Source organism: Pezoporus wallicus, unplaced genomic scaffold (genome assembly GCF_028554395.1).
Source record: "Pezoporus wallicus isolate ANWC-B61680 ecotype Strahan unplaced genomic scaffold, APGP_CSIRO_Pwel_v1 contig_3817, whole genome shotgun sequence".
Classification (NCBI taxonomy): Eukaryota; Metazoa; Chordata; class Aves; order Psittaciformes; family Psittacidae; genus Pezoporus; species Pezoporus wallicus.
In genome coordinates this window covers 1391289-1405124 of record NW_026635157.1, presented here as the reverse complement: position 1 = coordinate 1405124, position 13836 = coordinate 1391289, and the positions used below count along the sequence as shown (strand labels likewise).

The window sequence follows — 13836 nt, the reverse complement described above, 5'->3', positions numbered from 1 at the left end:
AGAATTCTGAACCAAACTGGTTTTCTTTTGTGGTTCTGGAAAGTTTATTTTATAGGTTTAGATCCATTTTAATAGAGTATAGGACAGAGGTAACACAATAACTAGACTAGATAGGCTATGCTTTTGTGAACAGTAGCCTAATCAGAAGATTTATCTGAGTCCATGTAAATCTTTTGATCTTTAATACAGGTAAGAAAAATGTTGCTTTCTAGAAAAACAAAAGCTTCTATTGGAATTGGTCCAGCTAAGAAAATGGGATTCTTCATATATTTTTCTTCAGGTAGTTAATAGAAAATTTTCCTTACTGAGTGGTAGAGAAGCAAGTAATGTCAATTTTGTCAAGAGTTTTGTCAGGTTTCTTGGTGATGATTGGAAATAAAACCTGTGGGGATTTCTCCTCTGCCTCTTCCCTAGTAAGTAGGCTGTGGAGTTTTGATTCGGAAAAGAACCAAACAGCCCAGAAGACCAATATTTTTTTTGCTTTTGGTGTTTTTTAATGGGTTGTTTTAAATGATGTCACCTAGTCTTTCTCCTGCTTTTCTTTAACCTATTCTCCAAGGTTTTTCCATAACCTTTGTCCATGAACAAGCTTGCATTGCATGAACATTTTAGCAGCCCTTCATTTTTATATCGTGATTGATGGCAGACTCTTAGTTTTGCTTTACTATTAGCTTATTTGCTAATTTTCCAAAACTACCTGTTTTTATTCCAGTTCCTTGAACATTATCTACCTGTTAGTTTCTTTATGATACACTCTTTATCCACTCCTTTACTGCCATTTGTCTTATGAGCTTCTTTTAGGGTAATATTTTATTCAGACTATAGATTAGCATTTTTTTCCTACTCTTTTCTTGTTTTAAAAGAACTATAGTCAGGTTTGTCTTGCAAGGGAGCCTTAACTGGTGGTGGTAATCTTTACAATAAGAGGCTCTCTATTGGAGAACTTAGGCATTCTTTTTTCTCTTATGTTTCTTTTATGCTTTCTAGCTCCCTTTTCTTGTTTATTCTCAAACTCACTTCTCTTTTTTATTCCAAATCTAATAGAGCTATAGAAAGAAATCCCTGCTTTTCTTATTAATTGTATTGTAAGATGTGCCAAGAATGTGCTTTTTATTATAAAATTAAATTAATGCATTTACCTAATAAGTAATAATTTAAAACTTATTTTTGTATCATGTTTTTCCTTTTGCTTTTCATGCTAGTCCATATACAGAGGATCTCCGGTTTGTACAATGGTTCTATGTAATTTTTATTGTTCTTTCTACTTGAAATGAATTTTTTTTTCCACAAATAGCATGTAATGGTCTTAAAAATCTTTCATTGCCTATAGGTATACTTATCTAAAAAGTGAAGTTGCACCATTCAGTGATTATTTTTTTTCTAAATTAAAAAACATTATTTGATTACAAAAATGCGTTAAAAATATAAAACCTTTTGGAAATGCATTTCATAACTATCATTCTTCGTGTGTGGTAGTAACACGTTTTCTTTCCTATATAGATTAAACTTGTCAACATAAACTCAACTGATATTGCTGATGGCAGGCCTTCTATTGTGCTTGGCTTGATGTGGACCATAATTTTATATTTTCAGGTACTACGTTTTTTTTATACTTCAGTATAGGTTGCTCAAATAATGGTTCAGGTCATTGTTTCATATGAAATGGTATATAGTTCCAGTCCTTCACCATAGCTAAGTCACTTTTACAGGTAGCTGAGAATCTGATCCTGAGTAAAAAAAAACAAACAACAGTTGATGGTAGGGGTACTTCACATTGGGTAGAATTGCATATTTATCTTTGGAATAGATTGGTCTTGGCCAGGGATGGGGTTCCTTCATCAGTGAAACATATTCTTCTACCTTCTCTGAAGAACACAGCAGAGCAACAAAGTAAGATAGTAGAATTATGGATTCCTGTTACAAGTACCTTTAGTAACCTCAGTGGTGATTGTGCTGTATGTCTAATTCCAGTGCACTCAATGTCAGAGTAATTATTTTCAATACATGTAAACACACTGATTTCACTGGGGGATGCAGGATCAAATTTAGCTGTGAATGGTGTAGATTGAGAGGGGTTTGAATTTATAGAGGAGAGATCATTTACATTCTGTTGAAGTTAGGTTGAAGAGAAAAATGCTTTTCTAAATCCTGTCCATAAGAGTTAACAAAATGAGTCGCTGCTCAACAATCGAAAACCCAGCTAATTTTGTTGATTTTCTTTGTGGAGTTCTTTGGCTTTACTTCTCTTATGATATAGCTGTCATGTCTCAGGGATGCTGTTCTGAGCATCAACCAATGTGACACATCAGTGGTTCAGATCTCCTTCTCAGAAGAAAAGTTAACCAGAATGATACTAATGTTGTCTTTTTAATTTATAGCTCAGTGAGATAAATGAGGAAAATTATGGTTCTCAGAGTTACTGAAACTCTAATTGTTTTTTTTTTTTTAATGCACTTTTTTTTAGTTGTCACAAACAGATACATCATTTTAACATGAATGAAAGCAGAAATGCATGAGAGGTGTGGTTCTCATTATGGTAGACACATTCTGTGATGTGGCAAAACTTTGTTTTTATGTAGACAGCATAGCAGGGACAGTTGCATTATCCTTTAGATATAACCTTTTTATGTTAAAGAACCAAAGCGTTAATCAAATTCATGTTCTTAGAAGAATCAAGTTAATGATTTTCATTTAATGAGAGGCATGATGCAAATAACTGTCATACACCCTCCACAAACACTACTAATGCTCTTTGCCTGCAGTATGCTCACTATGACTTAGCAAGGTACCTCTAAGCAAGACCACAACTGAATTTATGCCAAAACAGTACAGTGGTAAATGAAGAGTTATCTAGATGAGATCATTGGGGTCACTTCCATTCTTTAATCTAATGAGCCTTCTCTGAAATTAGTCAAGTGTTTTATATTTTGAATTCAAGATGAACGTAAGCCATTGTCTCCTGTTTCAATGGTAATTTGTCGTTAAGAGATACCATGACAAACTTGCATATTGTTCCAGCTTTAGGGTGCTAAGAAAGTCAATAGCTGCTAAATGTCTTGTACTCTCTGAAATTAAGACCATTATCTGGGCACATACATTAGCATTTTTGAAGCTATTTTGATGTACAGTTAACACCGCATGTTAATTATAGCTTCTGCCCAACTTTATTTTGTCAGTTGCATTAGGAAATTATTTAAGAAACCGGTGAGAATTAAGGTTATCTACAAACAGTCCATTAATATTTTTATCCCCACAGATTGAAGAGCTTACCAGCAACCTCCCACAGCTGCAGGCATTGTCAGGCAGTGCTTCCTCCGTGGAGAGTGTTGTCAGTTCAGAAACTGCAAGTCCCCCAAGCAAACGGAAGGTGGTAACCAAGGTCCAAGGAAGTGCCAGGAAGGCTTTGTTAAAATGGATACAATACACAGCAGCAAAGTAAGTAACATACACATAAACTGAATGTATCTCAAGTGCAGTCTTCTTCAGATTCTAAACTCCCTCAGTCAGGGATTGTCCTTTTGCTCAGTATTTATGTAGCAGCTCCCTGTGATCATATTCTTTTCGGCAACTGAGGCTGCTAAATATTGCCACCATAAAATAAGTAATAAATAATGATTTGCATTATTTCACAAACAATCATATTTTATAGATTCTGAATAGTGAGTGGGATTATCTTTGGCAGAATGAGGAACTGAAAGGGGAATTAGATTTCTGAATGACAGTGTATTAGTCCTGCCAAAACACTCAATGTAACAATGAAAGTCCCACACTGGCTTAGCATTATTCACTGACAGAGTTTGTAGGAGCACAAAATACTGGTGAGAGCCTGGGGACAAAAAAATTGTGAATATCTTTCTGCAGGTTTGTGATATAAGGGACTTATTACTACAGAAGTTGCCCTGAGCTTTCATTCTATTTAATCTAAGTTATTTTTGAGTTGTAGCTTGCTATCTCTTATTAAGAATCTTCTCCCTTATTTAGCATAATTATCCCATGTCTGTTATGCTTCCAAAATGTCATAAAAAAGCGCATAAATTAGATCAAAGATACAAGTTTGATAGCTTCCACAATAAGAAAATAAAAATCAAAGATTTAAAATAATAAAATGGATTTAATTGTTCAAATCAAGGAATCACTGCTATTTGAAGAGGTCAGTCATGCAAAATACAGGGAGAAAACAGCTAGTTATGGAATGGTGCATCAAAGAAAAGAAATATAATTGTAAAAATACAGACTATCTCCAGTTCTCCAATAAATGGGTAGAATACAGTAATTTGTGGTGCAGTACAATCCAATGTGTCATTTGGAATTCTTCCTACTGCACTGTTGTGGGTAAGGGACAAGCAACTGAAAGTGATCAGTTGCAGTTTCCAGACATGTAAACAAACAAAACAGAAAGACATTCATAAATGAAACCATCAGCATTATCAGAAAGAGTAGGTGAAATGAGTTGAAAGAAGCCTAGAGGAAGGATGGTACACTTTGCCTAGCCCTGCTTCACATTGTAATTTGCAAACTCGCTAAAGTCACTAAAAGCCTTTCGCTGATTACAGTGAGCTTTGAATGAGGCCTTCATTCAGAGCTACTCTTGCTGTAAGCCTCCCAATAATAAGGCTACCTTAGTGTCTAAATGTGTCCTCAAAGGAAGTTTGGATGCTCAAAGTAAAAAAACAGTCTTGCAGTCGCTAGACCACCGTATCTTTCAGAATTACTTTTAGAAGATGCAGTCAGAGTGTGATGCAGTTCTGATTACTTTCTCATTGTATATTGGTATTGTTTGATTTGTGTTTATATTTTAGTTGAAATGGAAGTTTGGTAAGAATATATATAAATTTCTGCTACGTGTTCTCCTGAACAGCAGTGATGTCACTGTTCATGCTTTCATTTTGCAAGACATCAGATTACTGAAGTTTTGGGTTGGTTTGTTTGTTTTTATGATACTGGTGTACCTTGCTGAACTGCAGTAGTCAGAGGGAGATACGAAGTACTTAGTACGAAGTAGTGAGGAGGAGAAAATAATGAATGGAGCTGTTTACATACACAGACTGTGTTGTACATTAACCTTGAGAACCTTGATGCACTTCATTTGTTTAAAATACCGTTGGCTTCTTGCCACTAGCAAGTCTACTGGAGACAAATGCAGTATATATATGACAAAAAACTCTTGGCTCTTCATAGGCAGAAATGAATTTATGCAATGGAGCTACAGTCAACCTGATTAACATTACAGAGACCACAAGTGGTTTAGGGTTAATAATTGATAGCCAGTGGGGCTCCTCCCTTATTTCATTTAGTCCTGATGTTGTTGCAAGTAATTTTTTTTTTCTTTCATATTTTCAGGCAAGTTGGAATTGAAATCAAAGATTTCGGACAAAGCTGGAGGAGTGGTGTTGCATTTCATTCCATTATCCATGCTATCCGTCCAGATTTAGTGGATATGGAGAAAGTGAAAGGAAGGTCAAATAGAGAAAACCTGGAAGAAGCTTTCACAATTGCAGAAGCAGAACTAGGAATTCCAAGGCTCCTTGATCCAGAAGGTACCTAGTGCATAGTTGAAAAAAATTTTAACTACTTGCATGTGTTAAATCAGATGTGATAATTCATACTGTTTAGACATTTGTGCCATTCAGCTAAAGATTAATTTACTGTGGTCTATATTTGTCTAGATGTGGATGTTGACAAGCCAGATGAAAAGTCCGTCATGACCTATGTAGCCCAGTTTTTGAAGTACTATCCTGATCCTCATCATACAGTGACTGATGTGCAGGAGAATGATGTAAGTTTATCGTGCATACAATTAAGTTTTTGTAAATCCATTTTATAGCTTTTTAGTTTTCTAGCTTTATAGTTTATTATGTTTCCTTTTGATGAGCAGTTCAAGTGAAATGCAAGCACAGTAAAAAAAATGGGAAACATCAGGTGAGAATAAAGGACCAGTGTTGCAGATGTTTACTAGTAGACAGAGAAAACAGAATGGTGATCCCGTAGAGATTTTCCTGTTTTCAGCAGTAGGAGCCAAAAATAACAGAAACAGCTATTGTAAATAGTAGCAAACCTATGGATTCTAAAGTTCCCAAAGACGCTTTCAAGCATAACACCAACAAGACTGCAATAATTTGTTACCTGAAGAAATGCATCACTTTTGTTTCTATCACACTTGGTTTCTTGATAAGAACAAGAATAGGCCAAGAGATTGCTTAGGTTTAGCCTCTGGGCTTTTAGGCTTGGGAGGCAGTTAAAATTTTGACACAGGTTTCTTTCTGTTGCACAGTGATGTTTAACTGTTCGCTCTAAGGAACTGTTTTCAGTCATGTCTTTTTCTTGGTTTTTGTTTCCTGTATGCTCTAGTGCATTGTTTTTGTATTAGAATGGCTATACTCAGTGATGCCAAGTGATCATGACTCACTTCCTAACCCTGATCATTTGCTTACTTCATGGCAAACACAGGAAACACTGCTGAGACAATCTGCTCAGCCCCAGCAAGAAAGAAAGAGGAAGCGTTTTTTATCTGTGTCTCTTTGCATTCCCTACAGAGTTACAGAAGAGCTTTGAAAGCAGTGAATCTCCTTCCTTACAGCGTTGTGTGGCTAAGGCTGCTGCAGCTTTGCTGTCCAATTCTAGTGCCTGATCGCTGCAGTTTTAAGTTTTCCTCACTGCAGCATCAGTCTGAGGACATACATGTTCTGATGCCATAGCATCCCACTGAACAGTGAGGCTGCTGAAGCAGAGGGTGTGAACACTGAAGCCTCATGCTGTGATCTGTGGCAGGCTAAGGCAGCTCCACTGTCTCTATACCATGGCACACAATGCAGTTTCTGCTGCCAACAGCCTTGGCTAGGTCTGCTGCCTGTGCTGGGGCTGGATTTTGAGGAACATCCTTACTGCCTTTTCCTGAGTTTATGCAGAGGCAATGTAGGAGAGTGCAGGACTCAGTCACTCCATGCTCTGTTTCCCTCTGACTATACCCACAGACACTCTAGCGGATGAGCTGTGAAAGGTAAACTAATGAATTAAGAAAAAACATCTATATATTAGGGAAAATATCTTCACTATGAGGGTGGTAAGACATTGGAAGAGGTTTCCCAGAGAGGTTGTGGATGTCTCGCCCTTGAAAGCACTTTCAAGGCTTCAGATCTAATATGAAAACTACTTTACTAGATACGATACAGGCACAGGAACTTGGTAATATTCTAAGTACATCTTGTATTCTTACAAGTGTGGCTCTTGTATTTTTCTTTGTGGCCTTTCTGCCTGTTTGCTTTATTTTGTTTGCCCTTTTTTTTTTTTCCTCTCCTTGCTTTCCCATTTGATTCATATTGCTAGGAACTTCAAGCAATCCCGACTTTTGTGATTTCTTTTATGAAATTTAAGGTAAGGGTGATATACTCCAGAATAACGGCTTGAACTGCACTTTCATGGTTGTTACCTGGTTTTAGCCTGCACTTACTTGACTTCAGATTTTATGTGGGTTTATGTACATTCGTTTGCTAGCCTTATGTTAATCTTTCAAAAAAGGAAGTAGATAAACATAATAAGTCTAAGTCTTCTTTCTTACATGAGCCTATACTAACAGCCTCAATTTTGCAAATAATTTCAGAAAAATATCATAGAAAAGCAAGTAAACTTTCCTTTAATAATTTTTAAACTATGCTTTGGGTTTTCTGAAATAAAGATATAAACATGAAAAATAGATTATAGATTGCTGTTTCTACTCATTTCATCTAATTCTAGATGGTTATTTTTGTCTGTCTTTAGGTTTATAGAGTAGATATTAGATTGTATAGATGATTGTGTAAGTGACGTATGTGGACTGTGGTTTGGAAGGAGAGAACATTCATGTGTAATTCATGTGCATGATATGTGCTGCTCCTTTTTTTCATATAAATGCTATTTTAAAAAAATATGCTTTTTAAATCATCTTAGACATTTAGATAGTTATAATTTTCTAGTATTAACTGAATGTTCATTTGGAATGAACATTCAGAGGTGAAACTGGAAGACTGCAGAAGTGAATATATTATGAAACAAATAACAGGTGTCACTCCAGTCAGTCAATAGGGTTATAGTTTGACCTGATCCAGTTAATTAGCTTGGTTCCACACTCATTTTTGTGTGTGGGTTTTGTTATTGTTTTGGATTTGGTTTTTATTTTGTTTTGTTGTTTTGTTTTTTTTAATATATAAACTATAGGTTATTTTCAAGTAAGTATGATCAAGGGTTCACCTCATACTTTGTATATCTAACTAGTGCTATGTGTTGAAGTGTAGATTAATACTGATAGCAGAATTATTCTGATCTTCCCAACCCATTCAAGTAAGTTTGGGCAGCTTAAATGGGACCTTGCTGTACATTCTGATGTACATGCCCAGTGCATTGCTGCTGAAACTAGTGAAGATTTGAGGTGGTGAAAGTTCTGTCAATTTCTTTATTTTGGTATAAATTTAACAATAAGGAAGTATGCTCCTTCAGAGTATTTCCCTTCTTGTGCTCTGATGAGGGAGTAATTCAGAAGATAATCCTGTCACCTCCAACATCCTTATTCAAGCATAGTTCCCCAATATAAGAGGAATTTCCTGAGCAGAAGGTACAAAAATAACTTTCTGAGCTCTTTCAGTGATTTACTGTCTGCTTTTACAGACAGGTATTATTGGCTCATCCCTGAAGATGATGCTTGGCTCAGCATTCACCATGCATCTGTGATAGTCTTGTCAGTGAATATGTTTCAGTTACACATACACATCCAGTATCACATAAATATAAGCCTGAGTTTTCAAAAGGAATAGAATAATTAATTGAATTAATTTATAAACATTTTTAAAGGGACTTGATTTTTTAGCACATAGGAAATACAATAGTTCAACATCCCTAAAAATGGGTGAATTAGTTTTTTAGATATAAAAGTTCATATTTGAAAATTCTGTTCTGCCTGTGCCTGGGAATTTGAACAGTTCACCTAGTTTATAATTACATATTAAAGAACCTAACAAAGAACTCATTTTCCAGTCCATAATTAAATTTAGCATGAAACACAGATGCCTATTTTTAGCCCTTCAAACACTGAAGTATTCTCTATTATGTAATTTTCAAATTAACTCCAGCATATAAGTTAAAAAAATAATGTTTTGACTTTGATTCTGGGCCAAAAACTTCCTTTGTAAATTTAAATTGTACCCCCTTCTATTGGAACTCATAAATGCTTTTCTCTAATTACCTTCTTTGATGTTCCTTGGCATTTGAGTTCTGTTCACCTCGGCAAATCAGTGAATATTCATAGAATAGTATCAGGATAAAAAAATACTTTGAAATGCTGTTTGGAAGTGTTACGCAGAAAAAGTCATAGTGGCTTAGATAAACTGAAATAAATGTGATTGGAGATCAATGATCCTCAAGATGGGAAAAGCACAAATGGTTATAATTATCCTAGATAACTTTTTTTGGATGGTTTATGTTCTGATCTTTACGCTACTTCAGATGCGCAGGCTTTAGAAAATTGTTTGCATATCTGTAATAATACCCTTTCAATTTTTTTTTTTTTTATTACGCACTCATGAAAGTCATATTTTAAGACCGATAGCTCATTAAACCTGGGGGTCATTGGTGACAGGTGCCTTGCTGTCTACGAAAGTGAATATTTTATGTCAGTTACCCAAACTGAGACTCTAAAATGCCTTTGTGTCAACCAGGGACCATAGAACTGTGTTTGCAGGTGATAAGTGATGCACTGAACTGGAAACCTGTGAAAATATATGAATAAATAAATAAAATGCTTATCATACATTGTCTTTAACAGCATTCAAACAGGTGGTTACTGAAACACCTACATTTTCTGCAATTAAAGTAACCAAAAAGCTGTCTAACTAAATAGTGTGGGGGTAAATCACAGAAGACGCAATGCCACCTGTTAGCTTGATCTTTTCACTTAATGTTGGAAAAATGGTATGTGATTTAAGAGAGCTGCAGCTGTTCCTGTGTTATCTTCAGGTACCAGAGGTGTTCTTGATTGCAGTGGTACTCTATTTCAAAAAAATTTGGTCAGACACAATTTTAGCCATTATTAAATTTTAAAGCTGTGTTGACAGGAATCTTGCAAAATACCTATTTATGTATGCAACTGTATGAACAGTTGCAGCCACACAGGTGGTTTGGCAGACTGACCTTGAGGAGGTGCTTTGCAGCAACATAACCGTGAGCTATACAGGAGTAAAAGCCAGTGTTTTACAAAACTAATTTTATAGTTGAACTAAAAGTAAGGTACAGAACATTGTGACACGCTTAGTCTCTTCCTGACTTCAGACTGGCATACTTAAAGTTTCAGTTAGTAGGATTGTTACAGGACTTCCAATCCATTAATATTGCAGGGGGGTTGATGACCTTTGGAGGTCTCTTCTAACCAAAATGATTCTGTGATTCAAACTATAGTAGATTCTGTGATGCTATAAGATGCATAGTCTGGTATTGCCTTTATGCAGCTGACAGTTGAATACTAATAGAGACATCACTAAAGTTATAACTTCTAATGAATGGAGGGCATTTAAAGTTTCTGATGGCGGATGAGTTAAGAATTGGCTCTTGTATTTTTCTCCTCATGAGGGCGTATTCCTGGCTTTACTGTTTGTCTCAAAGAATATTGGTGTTATTTTCCCACACATAGAGCCAACTATCAGACCAGAAGAGTAGGAATTTTATCTTTCTTCTCTATATTTAAATGATTTGAGAAGTTGAAAGCAGTAGGAGTTTTAGCTTCTTGAGACTGTATGTGCAGACAAGGAAACCTTAGCATTACAAATAGCTGGAGTAGGGAGGTGTCATATGTGTCCTATCGTGTTTCTCGGGTACCAACTTTTGGCGAGTGTCAGAAGACAGGAGCATGAGCTGTAGCAAACTTTGTTCCAGCACAGCTGCTCTAATACCATGTTAACCTTGCTGAAACTACCCAGAAAGAACTTACCTAGCACAATCTATTGTGCAAAGTCTGTCCAAACAGCTGGCACTGTACTGAGTAGAGGATCAGCAAGAGAATTAGCAGAAATACATCAAAGAAGGGTTTCTTTCCTATCTGAGTATCCTGCCCTTTCCTCAGCTGAAATAAAGCAATAGTTGAATGCTTTTAAAATAATTAAAGGAAGTTATACATTAAATATTTGAGGCAGCTTTCAAAGAAAGTAACCATAATTGACTCTTTTCTCCAGAGAAAGTTATGAAAAAGTACTTTGTTTCCTACATACAGTCAGTGGCTGTTCTTTTTTATCATGTGGCACATTTTTTCTTCTTTCATGTAATGCTTGAAACTTAATTACTCATTTTAGGTGATTAACTCATGTGATGTGCTCTTGCATTTTTTCACTCTAATAAATCTTTTTCAGCCACATTTTAGCAGTAATATGTCTTCTTTTGTTTCAAAGAGTAGCTTCTGTTAATAGCCACCACATATGGTCCCTTATTTGGAAATCTCAGACAGACACTTGATTAGCCTGCTTACACAGTGCACAAAAAAACTTTCTCATATAACATCCTCACAGACCTGAGATTTCCTATTTTTCTGTTTACTACCATGTCACTTAATACTGCAGTGAATTTTGCAGCATTGCAAAGCATCAATACTATGGCAGACTGAAGCATTAAAGCAAAACTGTGAAACAGATAGGCTGTTCTTCAAAGCCATAAAATTATGGTAAGGAAAAGAAACTGAATACAACTGGGCTTTCTTTCTTTTCATTTTCCTTGCTAAAACATTTTCTATCAAAATATTTTGCCAACTTCTGAGCTTGAAGCTTGATGTCAAGGATTGCCCTGAAGTCAATCAGAAATAAAATGGTGGTAGATGATAAAATCCTCTCCTGTCTCAGCTCAATTAACTATTACTGAAAATTTAGTCTGCAAATATGTGGAAGATTAAAACTACCTTTTGAGGTATATGTAAAGGACTTTGTGTGTTAATTTAACATCAAGTTAAAAGTAATATCTCTAACACTGCAGTGTACCGAATTGTCATTATTTCACCACTCTTAGACTCACATCTAAATGCTGAGTTCTCTTATACTCAGGAAGTGCTTTTCTGTCAGCCTATATGAAGATAAGAGAATTGGACCCAGATGTTCCATTGTCTTTCCTTACAACTAATGACCTGAACTTACTAGAAAGATGTTAATTTCTGGACTGTATCTGACACCTCTACTAATAGGCTGCAATATTTTTCTTGTGTGTGGTTGTACTAAATCATAGAAGGAAGACAGACTGATGCTGAGGGACCTAAAAGTGTGGGCAGAACAATTTGAAAGAGACTTAGCCCGAGCACAAATGGCAGAAACAAGCTTACAGGAGAAATACCAGGTAAGCAGTAGTGAAAATTTTGTATGGTAAGTCATCACTGTCATCATTATGTGTAACATGTGTTGCAGTATTTTGTACAAATTGTATATATGGAAGTCAGTATACTGTAGTTTAAAGAAATAAGGACACAAATTGTCTTGCCTTTTATTGGTGGAGGAATTATAATGTCAGCTCCAGCTTTCCTATGTAGAACAGTGCACAGATGGTTTGCCTAACACAGAGTTTTTTCTAGCAGTGTGAAGAAGGACTGTCCTACTTAGAAGCGAGCATGTGTCTGTATAGTCGTTCCAGATCCTGCATGATATAGCTCAGATGGGAATTGTGACTTAAGGCTGGATGAGGTGACAGAGGGAGAGGACAGGGTTTAGAGCTTAATGTTTAACTCCTCTCTCAAAGGTTAATGTCTACATCAGCAACATAAATCTTGGCCTGTATTTTCTCCTGAAGCATGGCTGCTCTGTAGAAGCAGCCAGTGTGTGGCTCGAGTAGCATTTAATCTGTTTGCTAGTTTATCTGATCAGTTATTATTTCCTTTCATATAGCATTCAGGCATCTGATAACAGAAGGGAAATACAAAAATCCTATCTATATTTCACTGGAGGATTCTGAAGTCTCTATATACCTTAAATAAAATGCATTTCAGTGTAATTATAAAAGCTTACTGCTACTCCTCTTTGGGAAAGGTTATGACTTCTATCAGTACAAAATTGTCATAGGTTGTAGTACTACATAAATATTGAAGAATTTAATTGTTTAACTCTTTACAACATTGATTTTATTTTCTCTTTGTGCAGTCATTTAAGCACTTCAGAGTACAATATGAGGTAAAAAGGAAACAGATTGAACTTGCAACCCAGTCATTAAGGAAAGATGGTAAATTATCACTTGATCAAGCTATGGTGAAGCAAGCATGGGACAGAGTTTCTTCCAGGGTAAGTTGAAAATTACTATGCTATATATCTTTTATTAAATGAAGGATGAGAATTTAAAATCATTTAGACATCTGTTTGCTATCGATTTTATTGGCATTAGGAACCTAAAAATGGACCAACTTTCTAGCACTGTTGAATTATTTTGCATTTGCTTTGAGAATATTTACTGCACTATCAGCTTTAATATTGCTCAAAGATGAGCTTTAAGACAAAGACTGTACTTTGATTCTAATATAACATTTTTTTAATATGACTTAAAAAATTCTGTATAATACTGAATAAATTATCAATAAATGAGGCTTTAATGTTATTTTTTATCTGGTTTTAATAATGATAAATTAATATTAGGAGTTTATTTTATACTAATTTTGTAATAATTGAATGAAAAATCCCAAGCTAGTTATATTGTGTACCAAATAAGAACCTATTAAATCATTATTACTCAGTGTGTATTTTTTTTTTTAATGTCATATATTCAACAGAGTATCTGTTCACAAATATTCTGACACAAGTTTTGTTAATTTTCACTCGCTTAACTGGGATTGCCAAAAAGACGTGATACTTTGCTGCTATA

At 35.4% G+C, this 13836-nt stretch overlaps 1 protein-coding gene across 15 annotated transcripts in view; it reads left to right on the top strand.

Annotated features, from left to right (window-relative positions):
- SYNE1 (spectrin repeat containing nuclear envelope protein 1) overlaps positions 1–13836 on the top strand; it is a 291594-nt gene that overhangs the window by 65050 nt on the left and 212708 nt on the right. For 12 of the 15 annotated variants that reach the window (XM_057405922.1, XM_057405914.1, XM_057405992.1 and 9 more), the window contains 7 exons: positions 1203–1223; positions 1501–1593; positions 3257–3435; positions 5341–5537; positions 5667–5776; positions 12223–12330; positions 13125–13262. In XM_057405922.1, coding sequence (XP_057261905.1) covers positions 1203–1223; positions 1501–1593; positions 3257–3435; positions 5341–5537; positions 5667–5776; positions 12223–12330; positions 13125–13262 — 846 coding nt within the window. The remainder of the gene's footprint in view (positions 1–1202; positions 1224–1500; positions 1594–3256; positions 3436–5340; positions 5538–5666; positions 5777–12222; positions 12331–13124; positions 13263–13836) is intronic. The other 3 variants (XM_057405932.1, XM_057406024.1, XM_057406016.1) reach the window with 1 other exon arrangement.